The sequence below is a fragment of the Galeopterus variegatus genome, unplaced genomic scaffold (genome assembly GCF_000696425.1).
Source record: "Galeopterus variegatus unplaced genomic scaffold, G_variegatus-3.0.2 Scaffold1189, whole genome shotgun sequence".
NCBI classification, from domain to species: Eukaryota; Metazoa; Chordata; class Mammalia; order Dermoptera; family Cynocephalidae; genus Galeopterus; species Galeopterus variegatus.
Window position 1 is genome coordinate 155,639 of NW_007727300.1, and position 27,755 is coordinate 183,393.

At 37.1% G+C, this 27,755-nt stretch overlaps 1 protein-coding gene across 1 annotated transcript in view; it reads left to right on the plus strand.

The window, feature by feature from the left end:
• The first annotated feature begins 5,251 nt into the window (after positions 1-5,251).
• The window catches only part of RALGAPB (Ral GTPase activating protein, beta subunit (non-catalytic)), a 77,691-nt gene continuing 55,187 nt past the window's right edge, over positions 5,252-27,755 (plus strand). Inside the window, 9 exon segments of the mRNA XM_008575444.1 lie at positions 5,252-5,468; positions 8,339-8,541; positions 12,272-12,435; positions 13,533-13,719; positions 15,940-16,071; positions 21,363-21,541; positions 22,586-22,734; positions 22,862-23,078; positions 26,657-26,858. Of these exon segments, the coding sequence (XP_008573666.1) occupies positions 5,283-5,468; positions 8,339-8,541; positions 12,272-12,435; positions 13,533-13,719; positions 15,940-16,071; positions 21,363-21,541; positions 22,586-22,734; positions 22,862-23,078; positions 26,657-26,858 (1,619 nt within the window). The 5' untranslated portion in view covers positions 5,252-5,282.

Here is a 27,755-nt window from a genome sequence, read left to right on the forward strand (position 1 = left end):
TCCTATACCAGTGGTTTTCAGTCTGAGATCTAATACTCAGTAATGACCGCTTTTTTATCCTGAAATTAATAGATAATATATAACCTACAAACACAGAGTTTTAAAAAAATTGATGAAGCTCTCTAATTATTACAAGTGAAAAATATGAATTATAGTCTTTCCATTAAAGTAGTATTTCAATAAAAATACTTAGGCACAACTATACTAGAGGGAATAATGTACCAATCAGATGCTTTTGTCTATTTCTAAGTTGAGGAGTAAGACAATAATATGACACTTTTTCTTTATATTTGACATTTTGAAGTAAGGGCAAATAAATATATATGTAATCCCTCTGATTGTGTTCTAGACTCCATTGTGTGGTATTAGCAACTCAGATGCCACAAGTGGCATGGCCATTGATGATGTGATTTTTCTAAAGTGGTGAACAATTCTTGTCATAAGGTCTAAACATAATGAAGTTGTCTTTCTCGATTTACCCAATTCATTGTATTACTGGAAAATTCAGCATAACGTATTTTGTATTTATATGTAAAATGGAGTTAAATTTTTAGGCTTAGACAATTAAGAACAGAATAATTTCCTGGCAGATGTTCAAAAGTCATGTGAGATGTAGCATAATTGTTCATTGTATAGGACTGTCTCATGCATTGCAGGATGTCTGGATTTCTTGACTCTGCCCATAAATACCAATAGCCTGTCCCTGTCTGTGTTAACCAAAAGCACACTTAATAGTTCCACGGGGCCCCCTAGGGACGAGTTTTTTCTTTTGGAAACCCTTATCCCAAGCTTTGAAGTGTGCCCTTATCTCCTAATCAGAGTTGAGTTTTATCACTTGTTTTGCTATTTTAATAGGTACAAAATGATATTTTAGTTGCTTTTCTTTGATTTCTTCATGTTTGTTTCTAATGTTTATTTTTTCTTCATTGTTATACTTAATATGCCTGTGATTATAATGTACTTCTTTGTCTTAATGTTTTTTGTCTATTTGTGTTTTGTTAAAATTTAACATCTTTTTTCCCATTACATATATTTTAATATTTTAAACTTTTTCATTATGTTTGTTCTATACCTTTCTACCTTATGTTTCTTGAAAGCATTTATTTTATTTTCTTACGTTTAACCATTTAAACATTAATTCATTTAACGAATAAGCATTTCTTACATTTAAAAACTTTTAAAAGTTTTTAAGAAGGATTTAAGACCTATGAAATGTGTTTTGATTGGTCTTTCATAGTGTTTTTAAAAGAGTGCTACTCCTCTCTTTACTTCAGAATTGGGAGGGATGGTAGTTATTTCTTAAAAATGCAGATTGCCAGGCTTCAGCCCAGATCTAGAGAATTGAGGTCTCTAGGGATGGGGCCTGGGAACCTGCATTTTCAACCAGAGCCCCTGAATGATTCTTATGTGTACAGCAGAGTTTAAGAGCTAGTTTGTCCTATTTTTTTTTTTTTTTTTTTTTTTAAAGATGACCAGTAAGGGGATCTTAACCCTTGACTTGGTGTTGTCAGCACCACGCTCAGCCAGCGAGCAAACCGGCCATCCCTATACGGGATCCGAACCCGAGGCCTTGGTGTTATCAGCACCGCACTCTCCCAAGTGAGCCACGGGCCGGCCCTAGTTTGTCCTATTTTTGCCTTCTTAAAACATTTGTTTTCTGGATGGTTGGCTCAGTTGGTAAGAACGTGATACTAACACCAAGGTCTGGGGTTCAATCCCTGTACTGAGCAGCAAAAACAAAAAGACACATTTTTTTCCCTCTGATAATGTGTTATCTGGAATGTACACTAAATATTATTTAAATATTCCTTAAATATTTGGAAACCATCCAACCTTTTTTTAACTAATAATTACTTTAAAACAAATAGCTGTTAAAAAATTTTTATTTGTTTATGATATTCAAAATTTTGAACATACTTCAGCAGAATAGAGGGTGTATCTTCTGACATCTTCCTTTCTCTCATTGGTAAGCCTTGACATTCTAAAACGTTTATTCAGTATCCACTGTATGCCAGGGACTACTCAAAAGATTGACGAGGTAAGGTTTCCACTCCAAAAAGGCTGGCACTCTTGTGGTCAGATATCTGTACGTAGCTAACAATCTAATGTGAAGCTTTATATGAACAGCCTGTAATAGGCTCTCAGAGTTGGGAGGAGCTGGTTTGAGGAGTCGAGAAAAGCTTTACTAAAGAGAGGACATTTGAGTTGGGCCTTGAAGGATGCGTACGTACCTCATAAAGTGGATCCAGGTGGGAATGGCATTTCAGTCAGTGGGAGTAGATAAGCAATAACATAGGGTATGAAAGAATTTGTTGGATTTGAATCATCAGTAGTATTTCGTGGTCATAGCTTGGAGTGTTTGAAAAAGTAGCAGTAGAAGATAAGGCTGAGAAGGAGGGGAAGCAATTTTAATTAGAGTTATTAGCACAGTTTTGTTGTTGATTTTTTGGAATTTGATAAAATCATAAATTTTATATAGACGAATAAATTACTGGCATAGCCAATAAAGTTTTGAAAAAAAAATAGTGGGGATGGAGGGGGCTTCTTTTCCTAATATCGAAACATTCCATAAAGCCACTAAAGTTAAATCATTATGGTATTGGCATAGGAATAGACAAATAGTTGAACAGAACAGATTCTTAATAAATTCCTTTACAAATGAGAATTTAATATATGACAAAATTGGTATTTCAGTTCAGTGGGGAAAGGATGTATTTTTGATGAATTATGCTGGCACAACTGACTATACATCTAGAAGAAAATAAAATTGGATTTTTTTTACACCACTTATAGAAGTAAATTCCAGATGAATATAACATTTACATGTGAGGAATTAAACAGTTATCTTGCAGAAAAATCTAGGAGACTACATAATACACTTTAAGGTTATATTTTCGGGCTGGCCTGTGGCTCACTTGGGTGAGCATGGTGCTGACAACACCAAGCCAAAGGTGTTGTCATCTTTTTAAAAAACACGTCATCTTAAAAAAAAAAAAAAAAAAAAAAAAAGGTTATACTTTCAAACTTTTGGACCAAGACCCATAGTAAGAAATGTATTTTCATTGTGACCCAGAACATATATATATTTCAAAAAATGAAGCAAGTTTCACAGAACAATGCTTACCTTTACTGTTTGTGGTGCCCTTATTGTATATCTTATTCCATATCATTAAAAACAGAAGTATTACCCATTACATTTATTTTATGACCCACAGTTTGAAAAACACTGATAGAGGAGGTGGGAGGAAGAAACCTAAGCCAGACTCAAAACCAGAAGCTATAAAATAAAAGTAAATATTTGGCTTTAACAATGAAATTTTACTTTACTTTATACTTATAAATAAATAATGCTGATTCCTGGAAGGGGGTGGGAGGGTAGAGAGGAGGGAACGGCTCTCATCCATTCCTAATGTAGATGGGAGTTATTACAGCTTTTTTGGGAGACAATCTGGCAAGACCTATTTACATTAAAAATACATAAACCATTTGATCCAACAGTTTCACTCTTGGGAACTTATTCCACAGAAATAAAATAGCCACTGCTTAAGGATATATGAACAAGCATGTTTGTTGTGTCACTATCTCCTGGTGACCAAAAAAAAAAAAAAAGATAGGAATGAAGTGGATGTACATAATTAGAAGACTGGTTGAGTAAATTATGCCACACCCATATTATAGAATTCTTCACAGCCATTAAAAAGAATCTGTTACTGGTTGGAAGGATATTTGTGAAGTTCTGTTGAATGGAAAAAACAAGATATAGAAAAATATACAGTCGCTAGCTATGCATGTTTACAAATTATTTTAATATGATAGAGTTAGAGTGGAGTGGAGTATAGGAGGAAATGTTAAGTTGTTAACATCGGTTATCTGTCCAGGGAAGTGAATTATTTGGACAGGGAATGAAGCTAAACAAAAAATGAAAATGCTGAAAATTACACAAAAACAAAAGTCCCTGTAGTATAATATTCTTGTACATTTATGTAAGAGACTATATACTGTGTATATATTTACTGTATGTATACTATATGTATATGTATGTACACACAGCGTATTTCAAAAAGTTTGTGGAAAGGTTTGTATTATCTTTTAATTATATTTTTCCACAAACCTTTAGAAGTACCCTCATATTACGTACATACATGTTTATGTGTGTATATATATGATAAGAAAGAAAGGCAAGAAAAAATATGTGGTGTAGGAATAAGTTGTCTTCCGTTGGTGATGGCTCCCCATCACAGCTTTCACTTTTTCCTTTTCCATATTTGAGAGTTCATATTTCAAGGAGGCATCAGGATATCCTTGGGGGGATCTCCTTGTAAATCATAAGGAAACTGAAGCAATTTTTGTAGTTATGCACATCCACCTTTCCTTCAAGTTGTAGGTACCTTGTTAGATACTGGCTCATCCCTCCTGCCTTCCTATTTTCGGGGAAAGATCCAGAGTAGAAGAGGAGATCAGAGATCCTTATAGGGTCATTGAAAGGAACCTGGGCCCAGAGTCCCTCAGACTCCAAAGGAAGCTGTGTAAATTGAATAGGATGGGAGAGGAGAAATGGGGGGGTGGATTTCTGTGCATGGAAAGGAGAAAGAAAGGTAGTTTGGGACCAGACTGTGAATGACTTTTACTCTCATGCAAAGGAGTTTGATTCTCATTCTTTAGGCTCATGCTTCTCAAATGCCATATGCTCTTGAAAAACACGTTTGGTGAGCTGGAATGAAGTTTTCCAGGATAAAATTAAACAACACTAGTCTCTTTCCAGTTTGAAGAAAAAGTAGCTTAAGGGATAGAACTTTTTTTTTTTTTTTTTTCCTTTTTGTCTTTTTTACTGACCGGTAACGGGATCGCAACCCTTGGTGTCACGCCTGTACCGGGGACCGGCAACGGGATCGCAACCCTCGGTGTCACGCCCGCACCACGCTCAGCCAGTGAGCGGGAACCGGTCTCCACATGGGATCCAAACCCTCGGTGGGAGCGCCGCCGCTGGCCCAAGGGATAGAACTTTTTAAAGATTAATTGTTCCCATGCATTTTGCTTAAACTGCTGGCTGGACAAACATTGCAGAACAAGTAGAAAATGGAAGTTAACAGAAATGAATTGGAAAGGACTTAACCATCCTTGATTGTCTTCATGAATATGGCATTTATCATATTTACATTGCATTCATACATGTAGAATAAATCTGTGTTTTACTTGTATACATTAATTTGCAATATTATAATTTAACATGCATTTCTTTTTTATCTTTTCAGGTGCCATTTGGATAATACTTTAGTGGCACGATGTACTCTGAGTGGAGGTCACTGCATTTGGTGATTCAGAATGATCAGGGCCATACCAGTGTGCTGCACAGCTATCCAGAGAGTGTTGGGCGAGAGGTGGCAAATGCAGTAGTCCGTCCTCTTGGGCAGGCGTTAGGTACCCCTTCAGTGGCTGGTGGTGAGAGTTTGTTAAAAACTGACAAAGAAGTAAGTGTTTCTTCATTTCATTCTATTACATGAAAATATACATTTGTTACTGAAGAATGTTTTTTTTTTTTTTTTTTCCTTTTTGTCTTTTTTCGTGACCGGCAACGGATCGCAACCCTCAGTGTCGCGCCCGTACCGGACCGGGACCGGCAACGGGATCGCAACCCTCAGCATTGCGCCCGCACCTTGCTCAGCCAGTGAGCGGCCGGTCTGTATATGGGATCCGAACCCTCGGCGGGAGCGCCGCCACGCTCCCAAGCGGCGCACTGTAGCAGTGCGCCACCGGGCCGGCCCCTGAAGAATGTATTTAATGTTAACTTTTTAATGGATTTCTGCCCAGTGTAGTGTGACTTCTCAGTTTTGATCTCATTTGGGTTGAGTGCTGGGGCTGAGGCAGTTTGTTTATCCTCCCTAGGCCTAGCAGAAGGGTGAAGTCCCTCAGTCTGAGGAGCAATTTTTTTTTCTTCAGAGGATCCCAGACTTACTTCTGAGGACCAGCATGGGCCCTGTTGCTCTTCTCTTGGTGTGATCCTGATCTCTTGCCGCCTTCTTCTGGGAAGAGATTGCATTTGGGTAGATAGAGGTGCTCTGGTGCAGCCTTTTTTATTCTCCTTTCCTTCCCTCCAAAAGATATGATAGAATAGTCCTTGAATCCAGTGTCCTCTTGAATTATACAGTTAAACTACTGTGTGAAGATATTACCAAAAATACCTTTTCCTTTGTCTTTCATTTGATAATTAGGGACCTGTAACAACCTCTTAAAATTCATTCTCTTACATGGCTGAATCCCACCACCCCTCTGCTCTGAATTTGTCACAGCTTCACTGTGCTGTTATAGACTTATTTACTATTTATTGCTGTTAAACCGTATATTTTCTAACCTCAGCCTTTGTTGTTTTTGAACTTAAATTCAGTACATGTATTTATCTTGTTAGATCCAACTTTAGTTTTAAACTACTGAAGTCTTTTTGAATCCCGAATTTCTATCCAAGAAGGTGGCCGTCCTTTTTAGCTTTGTAATGTGTACAGATGATCAGCATATATTCTGTTTTTCTTTTTTTTTCCCCTAAGTTAAAATCTTGGCAGGGCCTTTGGCATACCACTGGGTACCTTTTTCCAAAATGATCTTGGTATATTAATCAACTGTTATTCTCTCATGTGGTGTTCTGACCAGTTATAGATCTAGCCATTCTATCATTCTCTGGACCATATGTCTCCTCTTGTCCACAAGAGTATCCTGCATCTGACCAAGTTTCTTGCCAAAGCCCAGATAACCCTTTGCCAGAGAAGGCGGTTAATGGCATAGTGAGAATAGCTTCAAATTTCTACTTAGAAGACCAGGGTTCAAGTTTTCAGACCTACCATTTACAAACCAGGGACTTGGGCTAAACTGCTTAATCTTGCTAAGCTTCAGTTTTCTTATGTATAAAATGAGTATGGTATACCCTCTCACACAGGGTTATTGTGTTGGTTAGATGATATATATGAAAGTGCTGTGTAAACTGTTAGGGCTATACAGTTGTCAGTTCTTGTCAGAATAACCCTATTGATGAAGGGATGAAGCTTGCCTGGCATGACTTGATCTTTTTGAGCAGGCTGGTTCTCAATGATCATGCTTATTTATTTATTTTTTTTAAAGATGACCTGTAAAGGTATCTTAACCCTTGACTTGGTGTTGTCAGCACCACGCTCTCCCAAGTGAGCTAACCGGCCATCCCTATATAGGGACCTGAACCTGTGGCCTTGGTGTTATCAGCACCACACTCTCCCAAGTGAGCCACGGGCTGGCCCTGATCATGCTTCTTTTTTGCAAGTGGTCACTGGTCACCTGCTTAGTAATTTGTTCCAAATTTTTGTCTGGAATTCACTTAAACTTTCCAGTTCAGTGTCTGGAATATAGTTGCATCCTCTTTTGCAAATTGGGGTATTTCCCCTTTCTCATAGCACTTTACCCATTCTTTATGACTGCAGGCAGTGGTTCAGCAGTCTCTTAGTTTCTTAATCTCTCAACCCTTAGGATGTGATTCAGTTGGTTCAGGAGGCTGGCACTCATTTAGTATGGCTAAATGCCTTGTTAAGATTTTACCCAGCTTCAGTCTCTTTTCACCTGTGTTGTTTGTTCTCTCCTATCCATTTTAAATATTAGTTTCCTTGTCAGGGAAAACAGTTGTAAAATAGGAGTTGAACAGTTCATCTTTACATTATTCATGTATTATTCATGTATTTATTATTCATGTTGTATAATCTGGAGAAGGAATGTAATTGACTTTATATATATATATGATCTCCTAAAACATACAGATACCCATATGCAAATTAAGTGGACAAAAAAATCTAAATTTTCTATTTTTGCACCCCCAATTTCTGTGGAAAATCGAAATGATATATACTTACTTTTCATTTCGCAGAGCAAACAATAATAATGTCTAAAGTGTAAAAGCCAGCTTAGGCTTGATATTTAAAAATAAGTAATCTATTGGGCCAGCCCCGTGGCTCACTCGGGAGAGTGTGGCACTGGTAGCGCCGAGGCCACGGGTTCGGATCCTATATAGGGGTGGCCGGTGCGCTCACTGGCTGAGGGTGGTGCGGACAACACCATGCTGGGAGTTGCGATCCCCTTACCGGTCAGAAAAAAAAAAAAATAAGTAATCTATTTTCTTCTTAAATATTTTACTTGGGAATTGTTGTATGAGTATGTCTGATACATGAAAGATGCATTCTCTAGAATAAATCTGTTATATATGTTGAGATGAATATGCTGTCAATTTAGAGGTTTTTGGCAATAAAAGAAGTTAACATTTTAAATCAGTGTACTGAGATATAGATAGGAGTGTATAATAATCCCAAATGGATATTTTTTTTTTGTTCAGGTAAAATGGACCATGGAAGTAATTTGCTATGGACTGACCCTTCCATTGGATGGAGAGACTGTAAAATATTGTGTTGATGTGTATACAGACTGGATTATGGCTTTAGTGTTGCCGAAAGATTCTATTCCACTGCCAGTTATTAAAGAGCCTAATCTATATATTCAAAGTATATTAAAACACCTGCAAAATCTTTTTGTACCAAGGTAAGCTATACCTGTCTGTCTGGCCTGTGTCAGTCCATTTTCTGTTACTATAACTGAATACCTGAAATTGTGTAATTTATAAAGAAAAGCAATTTATTTCTAATGGTTATGGAGGCTAGGAAACCCAAGATTGAGGGGCCACATCTGGTGAGGGCCTTTATGCCTGGTGGGTATTCTCTGCAGAGTGTCAAGGTGGTGGAGGGGATCACATGGCGAGGGGGTTCATGACAGATGGCCAAATTGGCTTTTATAACATACCCACTCTCTTGATAACTAATTTACACCCTGGATAACCCATTAATCTATTAATCCATGAATGGGTTAATCCATTCATGAGTGCTCTGCCAGTCACAAAGGTCCCACCTCAACACCATTGCATTGGGTATCATGTTTCTAACACGTGAACTTTGAGGGGGGCACATTCAAAGCATGGCCCATTATCAGGATTATAGTAAAATATTCATAAATGTTACTGTTTTATATTATAGGAGCTGATTTCATTGTTAGTCCTTTGAGTAGTGGCTTTAATTGTATGTTCAATTAAAGAGTATGTTAATATGAATGGTAGAAGAGATGGGCTTATATAATGTTTACTAGTTTTTAATAGGTATGTATTCATTTTAATTTATTTTTATTCTTATTTTTTAAAAATTAATTATTATTTTTACATTCTCAGATGTTGTTGTAGAGCAGTTGGAGTGGAGGGGGAGAGAGGAATGGGGAGGGGGATAGGGTGGGAGGATGAGGAAGGGAAGGGGGGTTGTGGTCAAGGCTTGTGACACCTTCCTCATTACAGCAGAGGAGCCCAGGGGGCATCTGAGAGTGGCTTGGTTGTGGCTAGGCTGGATGCAGATGTCAGGGGGATGTGGCTGAGGCCCTCAGCCCTCCCTGCCCGGGGCACTTCTGGAGGCGGCGTGGTGGTCATTGCTGGGCTGGATGCGGATGTCGGGGGCATAGCTGAGGCCCTCAGCCCCCCACTGCCCCGGCTCAGGAGCCTGGTGGTGGCCTGGTGGTTGTGACCAGGCTGGGTGCAGGCTTCGGGGGAAATGGCTGAGGCCCTAGGTCCTACATTACCCTGGCTCTGGAGCCCCAGGCACTTCCAGCAGTGGCCTGGTGATTGTGGCTGGGCTGGATGCAGATGTTGGAGGGGCATGGCTGAGTGTTCAATTTAAAGGCTTTTGGCTTTGCTTTTAATAACTGATAACTGTTAGATTTAAAAATACTGTGAAATCTTTCCATTCTACTAAAACAAACAAACAAACAAACATACTTTTGCCTATCATAATTCTTGTCTCCACTTAAGCTAAATGTAACCAAGCCTTCTACCTTAAAACAAATCTTTCGTATGAGAGATTGAAGACATTTAAATAAGCAAACTTGAAATTATTATGGGCAAATTTGTGATAGGTCAATAGATTACTCTCGACACGATATTACTAATTTCTTGTTTCCATCTTCTGAGGCAAAAGCCTGAGTATCATAATGTAAGATAACTGCCTTACTTGTGCTTACATTTTTCCCCCCCCGATTGTGAAAGAATTGTGAATTCTTGTAAAGAATTTGGGAAATATAGAAAAGAACAGAGAAGAAAACATTAGTTTCCTGCACATTTGTGAGGATGTGTTTTTAGCTATGTTTTATATCTGGTGAAAGGGGCAGTGGTGCTTGTCCCCTTTTGGAAAAGTTCTGGTTAGAGCTTTTATTCTGTCAGATGTTGAGGGACTTTGAATCACTCAAAAACCAGCTCTATAAATTTTAACTTTCCAAATTTAGAAGGAAGATTACTTTGGAAAATCTGAATTTAGAAAGAGAGGTCTCCATTAAGAACACTGGTCTGTAGGTTTAGGTGTAAACTCCTTACCTTGCATGAAATGCCTGCTGTAATCTGGCTCCTGACCAGACTAGCTGCTGCCAATTCTGTATGAGCCTAGTCAGACTCATGAATTAAACATTCCTTTAAGGCCCCTTAAAGATATTTCCCATCATCGTCTGCCCTTTTGTCTTCTCCCTCCTACTCTCTGTCTCCCAGCTGTTCACATCTCACTTACTTGGTGGGTAGTCCTAGGTTACAATTTGGGAGGCATGCAGTGTTATTGCTAGCTTGGACGAGTATCAACACTAGGACTGCTAGTGGTATTTTTATTCTGGGCTTCCTTTTATATGGCTAGATGAGATTTGGGACTATTATATAATTTCTTATTCTTCTTTAAGTGAGCCAAGCAACAGACACAGGCTTGAGCCTCATGCCTTTACATGGACTAGATTCATCTCCAGCTGAATATGGGATATCTTCCTACTCTTGGGGCTGTTTAGCTTTACTTAGGCTCATCATTTTGCTTTAGGTCTGACTTCTTTAGGGAAAATTTAGTGATGTCATTTGTTTGCAACTCCAGGGTAAGTGTCCAGTTTTCTGAGTCATGGCCCAGAATCTAAGAATCTCTATTCTGAAGTCAGGGTGAGTGTTCTAGAGGCACTCACTTCATTTTCTGGAATTTCTTGAGAAGGATCTGAGATTTCCTACTCTAATTCAGACATGTCTCTATCAGTTCTTTGTAACATAACAGTATATAGAAACTTGGCTTCAAGATTTATTTTAGTAATATTAGATACTTGTCTTGGGTTTCACATAAGAGGTCTGGAGGTGAGCTCACTATTTGATAATACAGTGGGTTTCCTACTATTCTCGAAATTCTCAAGTGGTTCACTTTGGAAAGTGGTGATAAGGGCTGGGGCTTGGACCTCTATCTTCCTCTTCAACCCCAGCTATAATACTTTGATCTATTTTATAGATTGGCCTTCTTTATAAGATTTTCTTTGGAAAAAAATGGTCCTGAGGACTTAAGAGAGTTTTTAAACTATTGTTCTAGGGTATCTTGGAAAACTTTGGAGCCCCCATCTTGGGTTAAGTTGCCTTTTTTTTTGTCTTTTTTCGTGACCAGCAACGGATCGCAAACCTCAGTGTCGCACCCGTACCGGACCGGGACTGGCCACGGGATCGCAACCCTCGGTGTTGCTCCCGCCCCTCGCTCAGCCAGTGAGCGGCCGGTCTGTATGCGGGATCCGAACCTCCAGCGGGAGCACCACTGCGCTTCCCAAGCGGCGCACTATAGCAGTGCGCCACCGGGCCGGCCCTAAGTTGCCTTTTTTATTAGAGCAGCAGTAGTAGGTGCTCATTTCTGAGGCAATGCTTACATACCTCATCAATTTGGGGGACCTGTTAGGATATTTTATTGGGCCCATAGCCTCTCTGGCAGACATTAGCTTTGGAAGGGACTGTGACCAGTATGAAATCACATGTAGAATTCTTATGAATGTGTATTTTAAAAAATTTAAAAAGAATCCAAAGGCCATTGTATTTAAATGTGAATAGCAGGAATGGCTGTGGGTATTTACTCATTCATTCAGCAGAAACATATTGAGTGCCTTCTGTTAGTGCTAGGCCCATTTTAGACATAGAAAATCCAGAGGTGAGGTTTACATTCTAGTATTCCCCCTTTCTCTCAGAAGCTTTCCAAGTTTCAAAGGAGTGGCAAGTTGAGATCCCAGAGTGCTAACTTGTATAACAGGGAAGAAGTAGCTTTAAACTGAAGAGGGTGTGCCTAGCTCTGTCTGCTGATGCTGTTAGGGAGCTTCATCAGACCACTGCTTGCTGCATCTGTAAGTTGCCTGTCCTTAAGCTGTTGCTGTCTCTCCTCCAGGCTTGTCAGTGATATCTGTCTGTCTTCTTCAGACAGGAACAGGGCTCCAGTCAGATCCGACTATGCTTACAGGTCCTGAGAGCCATTCAGAAACTGGCACATGAGTCATCCATCATGGCCCGCGAAACCTGGGAAGTCTTACTGTTGTTTCTTCTGCAGATTAATGACATACTTCTGGCCCCACCAACTGTTCAAGGTTTGTTTATTTTTTAAAAAATTGATTTCTAAGCTCCAAATACAGTTCATCTTTAAATTCAATGAGTGGTAGACTTATTGGAGATTTAAATTTTGGCATGACAATTGTCAAAACAAGGTTAACAATTCTTAGAATGGAAACCCTCAAAGCCACAATATGACTTTAACACTAATGAAGTTATTTTACCCTCAGTGATGATTTTGCTAATGTAGGGAGGGACTCAGTGAATTATGCATGTTTTATAATGATAGGAACAGCAGCTTATTTAGTTTATTATGATAGAGCCTATGTAAGAAATAACTAGCTAATTAAACTAGGGCCTATATATAATGTACCTGATTACAAAATAGTTATCAAAGTACAATGTGAAAAGTTGATAATAACAGAAAGTATTTTGTTAAGCAAGTGAAAACACCAGAGTGCTTCCAGGGCTCAGAACTGAGGAACAGCTCTGTTCTCATGTTTAAGGCTCTGTCTTGTCTGGCACTAGTCTTTTTGCTTCCTTATTTGTCTCTCTCTCACTTGAAGGGTGGCTTTCAAACACCTGGAGCATTTTATGGCAAAGTTTGGAGGTAGAAAGACCTGGATATTTGTTCTGATTCCTTCACTTATTGGCTGTGTGAACCTGGAGTAGTTGCTTAAACTTGCTGAACCTAAGTTTTCTGATCTTCAAAATGGGTATTATTTACAATTGATAATAGGTATTACAAATACCTGCCCTGCAGAATTACTGTGATGATTATGTGAGATCATGTGAATGAACTGCTTGACACAGAAATTGATTCATTGTAGCCACTTGTCCTTTCCTTTCACCCCTGTGTGCCCCTGTCCTTCTTGCTAGAAGATTAGGATCTTCAGTAAGAACTGAGCAAGGCAAATTTAAAATTTTCAAAGTAATAATTTGCTGAGGTATTCATGATTTTCTTCATAGGAGCTCCTAAGACTCACTTCTCATTTTTGCTAATAAATAGTTATTTGAAAGTCAAAAGTTAACGTGCATTTATTTTAATTTTTTGACAAATCAAATCAGTGAATTAATCAGTGACTCTGGTTTGAGAATACGTATGCCAAGGATATGTTTTCTTTTTATTGGTAAGGTGGCATTGCCGAGAATCTGGCAGAGAAGTTGATTGGTGTTCTCTTTGAGGTGTGGTTACTAGCTTGTACTCGGTGCTTCCCAACACCTCCTTATTGGAAGACAGCGAAGGAAATGGTGGCTAACTGGAGGCACCACCCAGCAGTGGTGGAGCAGTGGAGCAAGGTGATCTGTGCACTCACTTCCCGGTAGGTTGTCATCATTAGCTTACTTGCCTTCATCCGTCTGATCTCAGGTGGCTTTTCCCTACTTCTGTGTCTTTCTGGGATCCAAGGAATATACCTTTTAGAATAATCAAGTATTTTTGAGAAGCAGATAAATTCTGCACCCTGTTTCCCCTCCCCCCAATCCTACTCTTAATTCTGATTATTAAAAATATGAACGATCATTATTTTAAAGAAACAAACCATAGAAAGGTATAACAGAAAAGTTTACCAGAAATCCTACTATATATATATATAACCAAAGCAGGCATTTTTTATAATAATAATTTTACCGTTTTACCATTTATGTATAATACCATCACTGTTCTGTGAGTAAACTGTTAGGTTTTATTTTTTTAGCCTATTTTTTTCATTTTAGTCCTATGTATTTTAATATATAACTCTAAAAGATAAAGGTTCTTTTAAAAACGTAATCATAATACCATTGTCACACCTAAAAAAGTTTGCAGTTCTTTAATGTCAGTTAGCCAGCATTCAAATTTCACTGTTATGTCTCATCTTTTTTGTTACAGTTGATTCTGTTATATCGGAAAGCAAAGTTCAGACATTGCATTTAGTTGACATGTTTCTTAAATTCTATTTTAAACTATAGATTCCTGCTCTCTCATTTTTATTTCTTTGCAGTTTTTTTTGTTGAAGAAACTGTATTGTTTGTCTTATTGAGTGTTCAACATTCTCTATTTTTCCAAAAATGTCCTTGTTGTGTTAACGTGTTCCCCTGTTCCCCATATTTTTTGTAAACTGGTAGTTAGATACAGAGACTTGATCTGATTCAGGTTTGCTTGGGGGCAAGGGGAAGAGTGGCAGGAACAAATACTTTAAAGGTGGCGTTACGTATCACAGGGTAGATTGGTCATTTTCTGCAGTAATAAAATGTTTATATCTTTATCATTTAAACTAAAAGATGAAGCTTTGGAATATTTTATTGATTCTGGTATATCATGATGAGTGAATATTATGAACCTATTTTCAAATAATGCTTTCAGGGCCGGCCCGTGGTTCACTCGGGAGAGTGCAGTGCTGATAACACCAAGGCCACGGGTTCAGATCCCGTATAGGGATGGCTGGTTTGCTCACTGGGTGAGCGTGGTGCTGACAACACCAAGTCAAGGGTTTAGATCCCCTTACCGGTCATCTTTAAAAACAAAACAAAACAAAACAAAACAAATAATGCTTTCATCTTAATTATATAAGTAATAGGTGCTTGAAAAGCAAATTTGGAAAGCTTATGGGGAAATATTCATTATTTAGAGATAACTAGTATTAATATTTTAATGTATTTTTTCCATTTAGTTCCCTGTTTTAAAAAAACAATTTGAGATTCTATATAGTATTGTTATCAACTTTTTTCATTTGATGTCTGATTCTTGTCACTTTAATTATATGTACTTTTTTTTTATTCTTGAAAAGGTCTTGAGATCATATTTTTAATGGCTTTGTAGTTTTCCATTATATAATTGGAAATATAATTTATTAAATAATTTCCCTATTGTTTTGATATTTATGTTCTTTGCAGTGTTTTACTTTAAAAATATTCTTCATATGAATACCGCTAATATAGGGAATTTTGACTAGTCTTTGGAAGGCAGCTATGCTCACCACTATACCACCGCCGCCCCTTGAGTAGTCTTTGAATGCATTCTGATTGTTTTATTGAGATATAGTCCCTAGATATAGAGTAATTGAGTCAAAGGGCTTTGAACAATTTTAATACATTTAATACATTTAAATTAAGTAATTGAGTTGTTGAATTGAATTATTTTTATTGTACACCGTATATTTTAACTTCATGTAAAGTTATTATGAATAAATTATAGCTTAGTTAAGTTGAAGGAGTTTGCAGTAGGATGAATCTTTGAAAAAAAACTTAAATGATTTATCTGTATTATAATTTTTATTATATGATTATATAATTATAAATTCATTACGTATTATATAAATACACTATTATATATAAGTAATATAATTAATAAATTATTTAAACAAAAATTAAGTGTTTTAAATAATAATTTTAAAAATCTTTTGAAAAACTGGAAATCCCCTTCTGTTTGTCTATTTTATAAATGAGGGTTTTCATATGTCTTGTTTTCTTAAGGTAGATGTTTCATCTCTTTTATATTTCTATGCTTGGATATTTTTTTCATTCTGTTAAGAATAGACTTAGTGGTGTGCTTTGTTTTCTAGATTGCTACGCTTTACATATGGTCCTTCATTTCCTCCATTTAAAGTTCCTGATGAAGATGCCAGTCTGATCCCTCCAGAAATGGATAATGAGTGTGTTGCACAGACATGGTTTCGTTTTTTACATATGTTGAGGTATTGTTCTTTTATTATTTCACATGCTTGTTACCCAGCAGTGTCTTAGGTCAAGAACCACGCTGTAATTCTCTTGCTGGAATTCAGAATGTGGTTCCTAAGCACAGTCCACCCAATGAAGCCAAATTGGACAACAAGCACATCTACATCATGTGCCTCCTGCTTTCTCTATTCTAGCCAGGTTAGGCTATCCTCTGCTGGGTTAGGCTATCCTCGGCTACTCTTGGTTTATATTCTCTAGGAACTTGTTCCCTGTGGTAGTGGTAGCACTTGTTGTCTTGCCTATTGCTGCAGCCTGCATGATGGTACCCAAGACCATGTCACATTCTGTGGGGGCTGGAGACTGCTTTGCTCCTCTCTGTGTCCAGCACCAACTAGTTAGTCTGGCTCTCAGGGCCCTCTTTTAGTACGATTGTTTACAATTTCACTGAAAGATATGCCCTAAAATTTCACAGACGGATATACCCCTACTTCCTGCTATCCCTTTCTTTATACTAATTCTATTCAGCTCAGTTTCATTGCTTCCTACTTGTTCCTCTTCCAGCTCCATCCATGTGCTCTGTGGAACTTTTATACTGTTATGAACTTGATGATTCTTAAAAATTTTTTCTCGCATATCTTCTCTTTCTGGTTTGACTAGCTTCATTTTTATATTTGTGTATTAGTGATTCTAAATTACTCTGACCTTTTTATAAATTAGGGATATTAACCATTTTCTATCATTGCTTTCCAGTTTGTAGTTGTAGTTTGTTTTTCAGCTTTCATTGATTTTTGTTTTAAATGTCTTTTTCTGTGATCATTTTCTATTTCCTTTAAGATTAGAAAATTTTTGTGTTCTTTAGTCAGATGGATATTAATGAATGCTTTCTTCTAGTTTTGTTTTCTTTGTGATATTGAATACATACCAAGATCTGTCTTTAGTTTGCATATTATTCTATTAATTTCTTAATTTATTCTTATACCAGATTCACACTTTTAATTATTTTAACTTTATCTCTCTTAGAATATTCTTTCTCTTCTTGCCTGTTTAACATTTTTGATGAATTTAAGAATCAGTTTGTCAATTATTTTGTATATTACAATATACAAGCAAACAGAAAAATCTCACAAAACCTTTTGTGTTTTGGAGTGTGTATTAATTAGAGTAATGAACATGTCCTGCTTTAGAAATTGAACCTGAAAGTCTTTCATAAAGTATGGGGTGGAGAGAAGCTCTGCTCACATAGTCGTACAGGGACCCAGGTTGGCAGAGTTTCTGCCGTCTTCAATATGACTCTATTAGGGCCTCAGCATTGTAAGCAGGAGCCTTTGTATCTGGCTAGCAGATAGGGAAGAGCAAGCAAGGAAAATTGTGTGGAATGTTTCTGTGGGCCAGGCCTTGAAGTGATGTAAATTGCTGCTACTCATATTCCATTGGCCAGAATTCACACACATGCCACACTTAATTGCAAGAGAACATGAGGAAAAGAGAAAGAGATAGAACAGCTATCCAGACTCCACCAAGATAATTGTTTTCAGCCTCTATTTATATTTAGGAAAAGCTGATAATCTCATTATATTGAGTCTGCCTTTCTAAGAGCATGTATTATTATTTTTTAGAGTCTTATTTATCTTACACAAGTGTTTTGTACAGTTCCTTCGCAAAGATTTGTATATTTCCTTTACCATTATTCCTAGATATTTATTGCTGATGTTGTGAAAGCTAACTTTTTTCTGTTATCGTATCTTCTAGGTGGCTATTGCTACTGTAAAGAACATTTTTTACTTTATTTGGTATTTGTATACTGTATATGGGCATTTATTATTATTTTGGGGGGGCAATTGGCCAGTACAGGGATTGAACCCTGGACCTTGGTGTTATCAGCACCATGCTTTAACCAACTAAGCTAACGGGACAACCCTATAAATGGGCATTTAAAGAGCCCTGGGTATTTCACTGATTGTTCTGAAATTTCTAGATATATTGGACACATATCTTTAAATAAGAAGTGTCTCTTTTCGGGCCGGCCCGGTGGCGCACTGGATAAGTGCGCCGCTTGGGAAGCGCGGCGGCGCTCCCGCCCGAGGGTTCGGATCCCACATACAGACCGGTTCCCGCTCACTGGCTGAGTGAGGCGCGGGGGCAACACCGAGGGTTGCAATCCCGTTGCCGGTCCCCGGTCCGGTACGGGGGCAACACTGAGGGTTGCGATCTGTTGCCGGACACGGAAAAAGACAAAAGACAAAAAAAAAAAAAAAGAAGTGTCTCTTTTCTGGTAATTCATTCTTAAGTATTTAGTGATTAATCAAAAGTGCTATGGGTGCAGTAATACCTAGACTTGAGTTCAAGTTCTGTTAGTTTTTTCTTTGTGAATTTGAGAAAACATTTTAGTTTCTCTGTGCCTCAGTTTATTTTCAGTCTATGAAATGGGGATAATAATTGTACTCATCTTGTAAGAATTTTTTTTTTTTTTTTGTGGCTGGCCAGTACAGGGATGGAACTCTGGACCTTAATGTTGTCAGCACCATGCTCTAAACAACTGAGCTACCTTGTCTGTTCCATGTTATAAGAATTAAAAAAGAAAAACCTTATAAAACAGTGCAATGCCTAGTACATGGTAGCTGCTTGAAAAGTTGCTATTATTTCTGCATAGTATTTTACTGCATTTGACAGAACTTCTAGAACACTGTTGAATTAAAATGATACTGTTTGGCACCCTTCTTTTGTTCTGATTTTCATTGAAATGGCTCTAATATAGGGAATTTTGAGTAACATGTTTGTTGTTGATATTAGATTTTTTTTATGCTTCTGGTTTCCTAAGCAATTAAAACATTTAAAAAATATAAATAAAATTGGGAATAGTATTGAATTTTTCCCCATCATATTTTGGGAACTATTTAAGCAATTAAGTGGTTTTTCTTCTTCGACCTACTGTTGTGATATGTATTAATTTACCAAAGTCAAACCATCCTTCACTCCTGAGAGAAAAGTTTTGCTTGCTTATGGGATGCTATTTTAATGTTTTTCTGAATTGTTTCTAGTTCTATCTTTTTGGCTTAATTTATGTTTTGGTAACTTAAAAAAAAAGAATAGGAACAATTTCTATCCTCTGTTATGCTCCTATTATGTGAAAGTTATATGTTCCTTGAGAGTTTGAAATAAATGACTGGTAAAACTCTAGTCTTGGACTCTTTTTTTAGAGGTAGTTTTTGGATCATCTTTTCTCATTTCTTCACTCTTAATTGATCTCTTCAGGCTTTCTTTTTCTTCTAGATCTGACTTCAGTGTATTACTCAGGGTTCTTTTGGATGTAAAGAATAGAGACCTACGTGTGCAAATGCAAGTGTAAAGGGGATGTTATTATGTGATGATAGAGAGGTATCACTGGCCTCCAAGAAGTGGTAAACAAACCAGTCCTCATGTTGGGGAGGGATCAAGGCAGCCTTGAGAAAAGGCACTCTGTCATCTGACCCTTGCTATTCTCTTTCTCCAGCAGGCTTCCCCCACTGAGTCCCTGTTTCCTTTTGCCTTTTAGGGCTACATGCAACCCCATAACTCTCCAGTGCTGTAAACAGCTGTGATACTGTGTGACTTCAACTCTAGCCCTTTCAGTTCACTGGGGCTTCCCTTTTCTCCGATTTTCCAAAGGGATAAATTGGATCAAATTATTTTTGTTACTTAGGCTACTTTAATTGTAGTTCTCTAGCAGACATCTTTTGGACAGTCTTAAATGAGCTGTGGGTGGATGGGAGGATTACTCAGAAGGGGCTACTGTGGTCATTGGGAAATATCCTTGGAAGCAGGCTGAATATTATGGGGAGGCAGACACCAAAATTTTGTCTAGAATGGTAATGCTTTGTCTTTTTCCAAGAAAAACAAAAAATGTTTCCCGTTGATTTTACTACTACTGTCCTCAAATGCTTGTCCTTGGACTTGTTTGTGCATGACCACCTGCCCTTCAGGCCCCACCTGGAGATTCTGTTTTAGTAAATTTAGGTGGAATCTGGATATTCAATAGGCTCCCCAAATACGTCATGTACACAGGGCATTGGGAACTGCAGGAATGCTGTCTCGCTATCCTTTGTTATCCATTCTCATTTCAGATTTTATTTATATTCTTAAATCTTTTTTCTGAATATTTAGGTGCCAATAAAATCATTTCTGGTTTATATCTGGAGGAGCTGGTATAAGCCTTTTTCTCCCCAACTTTCAGTGTCTAATAGACATAAATTTAGCAGAGTTCTGATGGACTGAGTTGTATTCATTGCAACCTTACTCTCTGTTTTTATAATTTCTGAACAGATGAATTACAACCTCCAACAAGCACTGCTGCTAGAGACTTCTTAACCTGCTCTACCCCACATGACAAACTACAGTTCTCTGTGTGCTACCATTAGAATGCCATTTTCCATACATGCACATGCTCTCCCCTTTCCTCACTAACTGTTACTTGAAATTGAGTCTTTGGGTGGAAAAGTTTCAAAGGGCAGAACACGTATGAACCACTGATTTCTATTTTTTCATCCTAGTTCTTTTGCCTTGTAGCTAGTGGAAATTCTTTCTGTCAGTAACAATATACTTTGAGTTGGAGAGGCTGTTTAATCAACAGCTAAGAAGACCATTTTGAGTGGAAATCTAAATCTATTTTTTAATGGAAATATTTAAAATTGTTTGTACATAAAATGTAACTCAAGCCGAAATACACTGTTTTGAAATGTATGGCTTTACTACATATATATGAACACAATATAACACTGTATATGTAACTATAACACTAATCCTGAGTTCCAAATAGTTTTTTTTTTTTTTTTTAAAAGATGACCGGTAAGGGGATCTTAACCCTTGACTTGTTGTTGTCAGCACCATGCTCAGCCAGTGAGCGAACCGGCCATCCCCATGTGGGATCCGAACCCGGGGCCTTGGTGTTATCAGCACCGCACTCTCCCGAGTGAGCCACGGGCCGGCCCTCCAAATAGTTTTTTAAAAATTAGGAATGTTAATATTGAAGTAAAATTTTCTCCTTGGGGTTCTTGTAGACTTATTTACAGCTTTCCCATCCCATTGCTTAATTCCATGTATTAAAAAATATCCATGTATTCATTCTCTGAATAGGCAGAATAAGTTCATGTAAACACACTGCAGATCTTCTATAATGAAGTGTTGATGTTTGAATCCCTAGCCCATTAAATACAGATCCTCTCTGAATCAAAGAAATAGGCACAAATGGTCCTGTTCTTAAATTAGATTACATGCATTTTATTGCTGTAGTAATTTCTAAATGTGTAATTATTTCTTCTCTCTCTTTTGATAGTAATCCCGTGGATCTGAGTAACCCAGCCATTATAAGCTCTACTCCCAAATTTCAGGAACAGTTCTTGAATGTGAGCGGAATGCCGCAAGAGTTGAATCAGTATCCCTGCCTTAAACATCTGCCTCAAATATTTTTTCGTGCCATGCGTGGAATCAGCTGTCTGGTGGATGCATTCTTAGGTGAGTTTTGTGTATGTTGCTAAATGTATAAAGAGCTACATTCAGATAACTCTAATATCTAAGAAGTTACTGTGGAAAGTCCAAAGGAAAAGATGAACAGATTTGATGACAACAAACTAGAAAAACTTATGTACAACAAATATAGTAGCTAAAGGGTTATTGTTGTCTTTGTATAAGTAGATCAAACAAAATACTAAGAAAAAGAATAAGACCTAGTAGATAAATGTACAAAGGATATGAATAAATGATTTGCAAAAGAGAAAAGTGTTCATTCACAAGAAAATACAGATTAAAATGCAGTAGGGACCATTCTCGTGTATCATTAGAAAGCAAATTATACCTTTTGTGAACCATTGTTTTAAAATATTTTTCCATTTAAGATAAATGAAAAATCAGAATTTTTTTAACCTGTTAAAAGGCAGTGATATTTAATATATGTCATTTTCTAAAACATTTGTTATGTGCACTTGTTAATGTATTACGCAGTTAATGTATTAGTTGTGATTAAGTTTGGCTGCCACATAACAACCAAAAATCCCATTGGTTTATAGTTTATCTTCACACACGTTAAATCAGGGCTAGGTGTGTTGTAAGGCTGATATAGCAGTTCCATCACGGTCAAGGATCCAAGGCCCTTCATCCTTTGTGCACTGCCTCATGGGCCATGACAGTTGAGTGAGTTCCAGCCATCCTGTCCAGGAATTAGGGAGGAAGGAGAGTCTATACCTGATTGGTTCTTTTAAGGAAATCTCTTAGAAGACCTACCTAACAATCACCCACTTCTCTGTGGTCAGAACACAGCCACATCTAGCTAGCCGCAAGGGAACCTTGAAAATGTAGTCATTTATTCTGGATACCCATGTCCAGCTAAAATACGTGTTCTGTTATTCAGGAAGAAAGAATGAATGGGTATTGGGAGGCAACTAGCAGTCTCTGCTATAGTCTGTGTGTCTCAAGCTTTCACTCATGTTGCTTGGGGAAGATTTTCTGGTCATGTATTTTGAACTATGAAGAATAACTCCATTTGTCTTTTTTTTTTATAAGGCATTTCTAGACCCCGATCAGACAGTGCTCCTCCAACACCCGTAAATAGATTAAGTATGCCTCAGAGCACTGCTGTCAATACCACCCCACCACATAACCGGAGGCACCGGGCTGTTACTGTGAATAAGGCTACCATAAAGACAAGCACAGTAAGAGTTTTCATCACCATTGTTCTGCTGTAAAAGGTTGACTTTTTAATCTGCTATCCTTTTTAAAAGTCCTGCCATTTTCTCAAACTTTTTTGGGTGTGGGTGTATTCTTGTGTTCTTTTAATAGGTTAGTACTGCTCATGCCTCGAAAGTTCAGCACCAGACATCCTCCACCTCTCCTCTGTCAAGTCCAAATCAGACTAGTTCAGAACCCCGGCCACTGCCTGCCCCTCGAAGACCAAAGGTTAACAGCATCTTGAATCTCTTTGGATCATGGTTATTTGATGCAGCATTTGTTCACTGTAAACTTCATAATGGGATAAATAGAGACAGCAGCATGACTGGTAAATATTGCTCAAGAAATATGTTATCATTTCTTTTCCTTTTCTTTTTTTTTTTTTTTTAATCTTTCCTACCTGCAAGATTAATATGTATCTTAAAAAGCTCTGTTTCTGACCAAGCAATGTCTTGTGCTTAACCCCTTCCAGCTGAAGTAAGAACTTTGGAATTTTTCCTACCTGTTCTTTTTATGTGTTCTATGAGGTTGGCCTTTTGTCTAGTTTTATTAGACACACTTCAGGTTAGTCACTTTTTGTTGAATCAAATTACTTTCAGTAGGTGACCTGGAAGTTCCCTTCATGTCAGCCAGGATAATATTCATATGAAGAATTAAAGATTTTCTCTGCAAATGTACTCAGAAGAAGTGTTTTCTTCGATTTTGACAGCCCTTCGCTCATTAGTACAAGTAAACATTAGAAAATACCTGCTTCTCAATAGACTATAACCTGTAAGGTTTTAGTCTAGAGAATTACCATTTGCTCTGTAACTTGGTAAGACTGGTAGAGAATTAATAGCTGAACCCTGATATCTTCATTTAGATTTTATTATAGAAATGAAACTGTCTAAATAAAATCTGATTTATTTTTGTCATCTCACCATTATCCTTGGAGGTAGTGTTGTAGGGTACAGGATGGATGGGTGGGGTAGTGCATAATGTTTTGAATATTTTGGATATATCTTTGAGACCTGGAAAATAATAATGGCTGGCACTTATTGCGTTGCAGTTACTATGTGCCAGGCACTGTGATGTATGTATTAAGGAGTGTATTGGTTGTTTAGTAAGAAAACACTTTTCCACTGGAGTTGGAAATAAATTGAGATTAAAAGATATTTAATTGCATTAGTTTATGCATCTCTAGGGAAAATGTTAATTCTAAGAATTAAACTAATGTAAGAATCCTAAGGGTCTCTGGTTTCTCTCAGAAATTCATTCTTAGCTATTTAGTATCATCTTAGAATTAGGGTCTATGTCTGTGAACATTATACACATATAATTATTTTGAATGTTCTTACAAATCTTTTAAATAATTTAGAGAAGTTGCAAATATAAAAATTTTCAGGAATATGATTTGAGATGCGTGCTTGACTTTAGGGATTCCTTTGCTTACTTTATTTTGCTCAAATTTAGACACTTTATATTCTTCCATTTCCATATTATAATTTTATTCACAAGTTGTAAGTAGTGCTCAGTTATGTATAAATAAATGTGCTTGCTTACAATGACTAGGTGAACATTTTTTAAAAACTACTTTTGGGTTATATTTTCTTTATGTTCATGTACCTTTTGAGTTTTCTGAATCATGTTTATATTTATTAATTGGTATTGTATTTTCTAGAATGAGTCAGCCTTATTTTAATTTTTTATTTTTATTAAAATGCAATTCTTACAATGTAACTTTTGGGTATATAGAGCTATTGACACTGAAATACCTGAATCCAGAATGGCTCAACCTGCTGCTTCGTTGGTGGGCTTGCTTTAAGGGAACTTACAGATCTGCTCTCTAGGGAGTTTGTAACAGCTTTGCTCACCCTCTAGCACCAGAAGTTAGAAACCAGAATTCAAATCATGTGAGCAATATCTTACTTTTAACTCTCAACGTTGTTTTTGGCGGGGAAAGGAAAGAAGTTCCTCTTCTCATTGTGTTTGGAGATGATAAAAGCTGTTACATTACCCAAGAGATAATGAAGTGTCCAAATAGTTGAAGGGGTTAGAGTGCCGTTGGGTAGCAATCTTGAGGTCTTGGGGATGGTGGTGGGAGGCTTGGGTATACTAACTGTTTACTAAGTACTGGCTGCCATCAAGGAATTCTGCCATGTAGTTCACCTCTAACTTAAAATGTTTGCTTCTTTGAACTGGTTAGCTTTAGATTTACCTAACAGTACGTTGTGCTTTGTAAAAGTAATATTGAGCTGGGAAGGGTTAATGAACTAAAATTTTAATGCACGTTCTGGGCAGTTCAAAATCTCAGTTCTTTGTGGTTGTGTAATTTTCTTCTTTCATTGTTTTGCATGATACAAAAATCATAATTTTGGACCTGAATGCACACTTTCCTATGTTTTTGAACTAGCTTGTGGTATCGTAAAGCTTTTAACCTAACTTTTAAAAAGCTGAAAAGCTTCTTAACTTACTGTAAAATTTCACCATCTTTAAAGTATTTTATAATTACTGCTGTCCTTTGATTTGTTTCCATTTATTTCTATTATCTTGCAGCATCTTTTATCCAAATTCTTCTTTCTTATAAATCTTGTAAGTAGGAATCAGAAGCTTCTCCTTAATTGCAGTCATGTTTTTATTTTTTTTCATAATTCCATTAAAAAATTGATTGTCATTGTCTCTTGTAGTTTTTGCACTTGGGAAGAAAAATACTTTTCTGTGTTTTGAATGGGGAAGATTGCTGGCAAAAGCAAATTAATCTGCCTGAATCAGTCCCATTATTTCTGTATACTAGTCTGGTCATGTCATGAATTCCAGGACTTTGCACTAACTGTGTTTTGGCTTTTTTTTTTTTAAGCTTTGAGATTATTTTTATACAGATTTAGTGTTTGATTTGTATGCATTCTGCATGTAGTGTTTTCCAAATGTATTATTGCTGGGTTTATTCAGGACTAAAAATGGCTCATGGGAAGTTGCATAAAGATTTATGCTTGATTTTGCATTCTATTAAATCTATATCACAAAATAATTTAAACATTTCGTGTAGAGTAATAAAAGATTTCAGAGTGATTTTCAATACACCGTGAAATCTTTTGTTAAAAATGAAAGCAACTTTCGAAGGGCTTCTGTTTCAGTGACAATGAATGACCATGGTAATCTTTCTTACCAATCCAATTTTCTTATTTATCAACCTCAAGTTAGCTGCTGTCTGTGGTTGTTAAAATTCATTCTCATTTTGCTTTGTCGGGCAATTCTTTGGTGTGTGTTTTGGAGCTGGGTGGGTGGTGGGAATGCTCTCTCTTCCTCCATATCCATTTCTTGTCCTTACTTCTTCTCCCTAAAGTATACAAACTGGCATGGGGTTGCCCATTTAATTATGATGTCCATCTGGGGTAATATGCAAATTGCAGTAGCTATTTTTCTTAATGTTTAAGCATAATTCTATAGGGGGAGGAAAAACCAAAATAAATAATAGAAAATCCAAATTCTGTATTATATCCGTATATAAATACAGATATATACAAATGTACTCTTCTGATCAAAAATTCAGTTGAAAAATGCTTCTTGTAGAATCTGTTAAACTGACAATACCACTGTAAATTGTTACCCATTTTCAAAGATTTCAGAGAGCCCTTTGTTAAAAAAAAAATTAAGACATAGTTGCAAAACAAAAGCATTATTGGATACTATTGAAGTAGCTATTTAATGACACCAACATTTGATCTTTGTGTCCAGGGTCCCATGAGCCTATTTGGCCAATGGATAAGTATAATAAAACCTTAAGACATAGTTGCAAAACAAAAGCATTATTGGATACTATTGAAGTAGCTATTTAATGACACCAACGTTTGATCTTTGTGTCCAGGGTCCCATGAGCCTATTTGGCCAATGGATAAGTATAATAAAACCCTCCTTTTCTCTCCCCAGCCATCACAACACAAGCTAGCATGGAATTTCGACGGAAAGGGTCACAAATGTCCACAGACACCATGGTTTCCAATCCTATGTTTGATGCAAGTGAATTTCCTGATAACTATGAAGCAGGAAGAGCTGAGGCTTGTGGGACACTGTCAAGGATTTTTTGTAGCAAGAAGACTGGAGAAGAGATTCTGCCAGCTTATTTATCCAGGTCTTAGAATTTTTTGTTTGTTTTTCCATTTATGTAGTTTTAATAGTAAAACTTTATTGTAGTGTGACTCAGTAGGCTGAATTGATAAGTAAATGTTGATCTAAAATATCTGCAGATGTCTGTAAATAGTTGAAATTTGCTTGAATTCTTCCGTTTTACCTGCCTCATCAGATTTGGTGAAGTTCCCTAACAATTTTTATTTTAGAAATGTTTCATCTTATATGAATTTTATTAATTATGGAGATATTTGGAAGGACCACAATAATTTGTTAATAAATTTTTAGCACAGTATTAGGCACTGCAGATAGTCCAGAAATAAATCATCTATAAATCCTGCCTCCAAGGAGCTTATTTTCTGGAGTGACCATAGCCACGTACACAAGTTACAATGATCTGATAGGAATAGGAAGTTGGTAGGAGAGGGGCGCAGATAAAGTGCTGTGGATATTCAGAAGAAGAAGCAGGACATGCTTACACTGGGGGGTTCAGGAAAGGGTTACAGAGGACTGGATGATTGGGCTGGACATATAAAGGATGGGTAGAATTTAGACTATGTTAGGAAGTTGAGTTGGGTCATCTTATCCAAATCTCTGCCTTCAACTGTTTTTGTGAATGGCTCTGCCATTCATTTAGTTACTCAGGCCAGAAACCAGGAGTTATTTTAGACTCTTCTTCTTTCCCTCTGTTTCTTTAGTTGGTCAACCAAGCTTTCTGCTGCTTAACTCTCTTTCTAATCCCTCTTTCCACTTGGTCCCCATATGACACTTCAAACTTTGTCACTTTTCTCCTAAATTAACTTATAATGGCCTCCTGTTACTTGCCCTCCTCAATTTGATCATTCACACAGCTGCTGAAGTGAGGTTAATATCAGTAAAAGCATTTAGGTATCTGTGTACC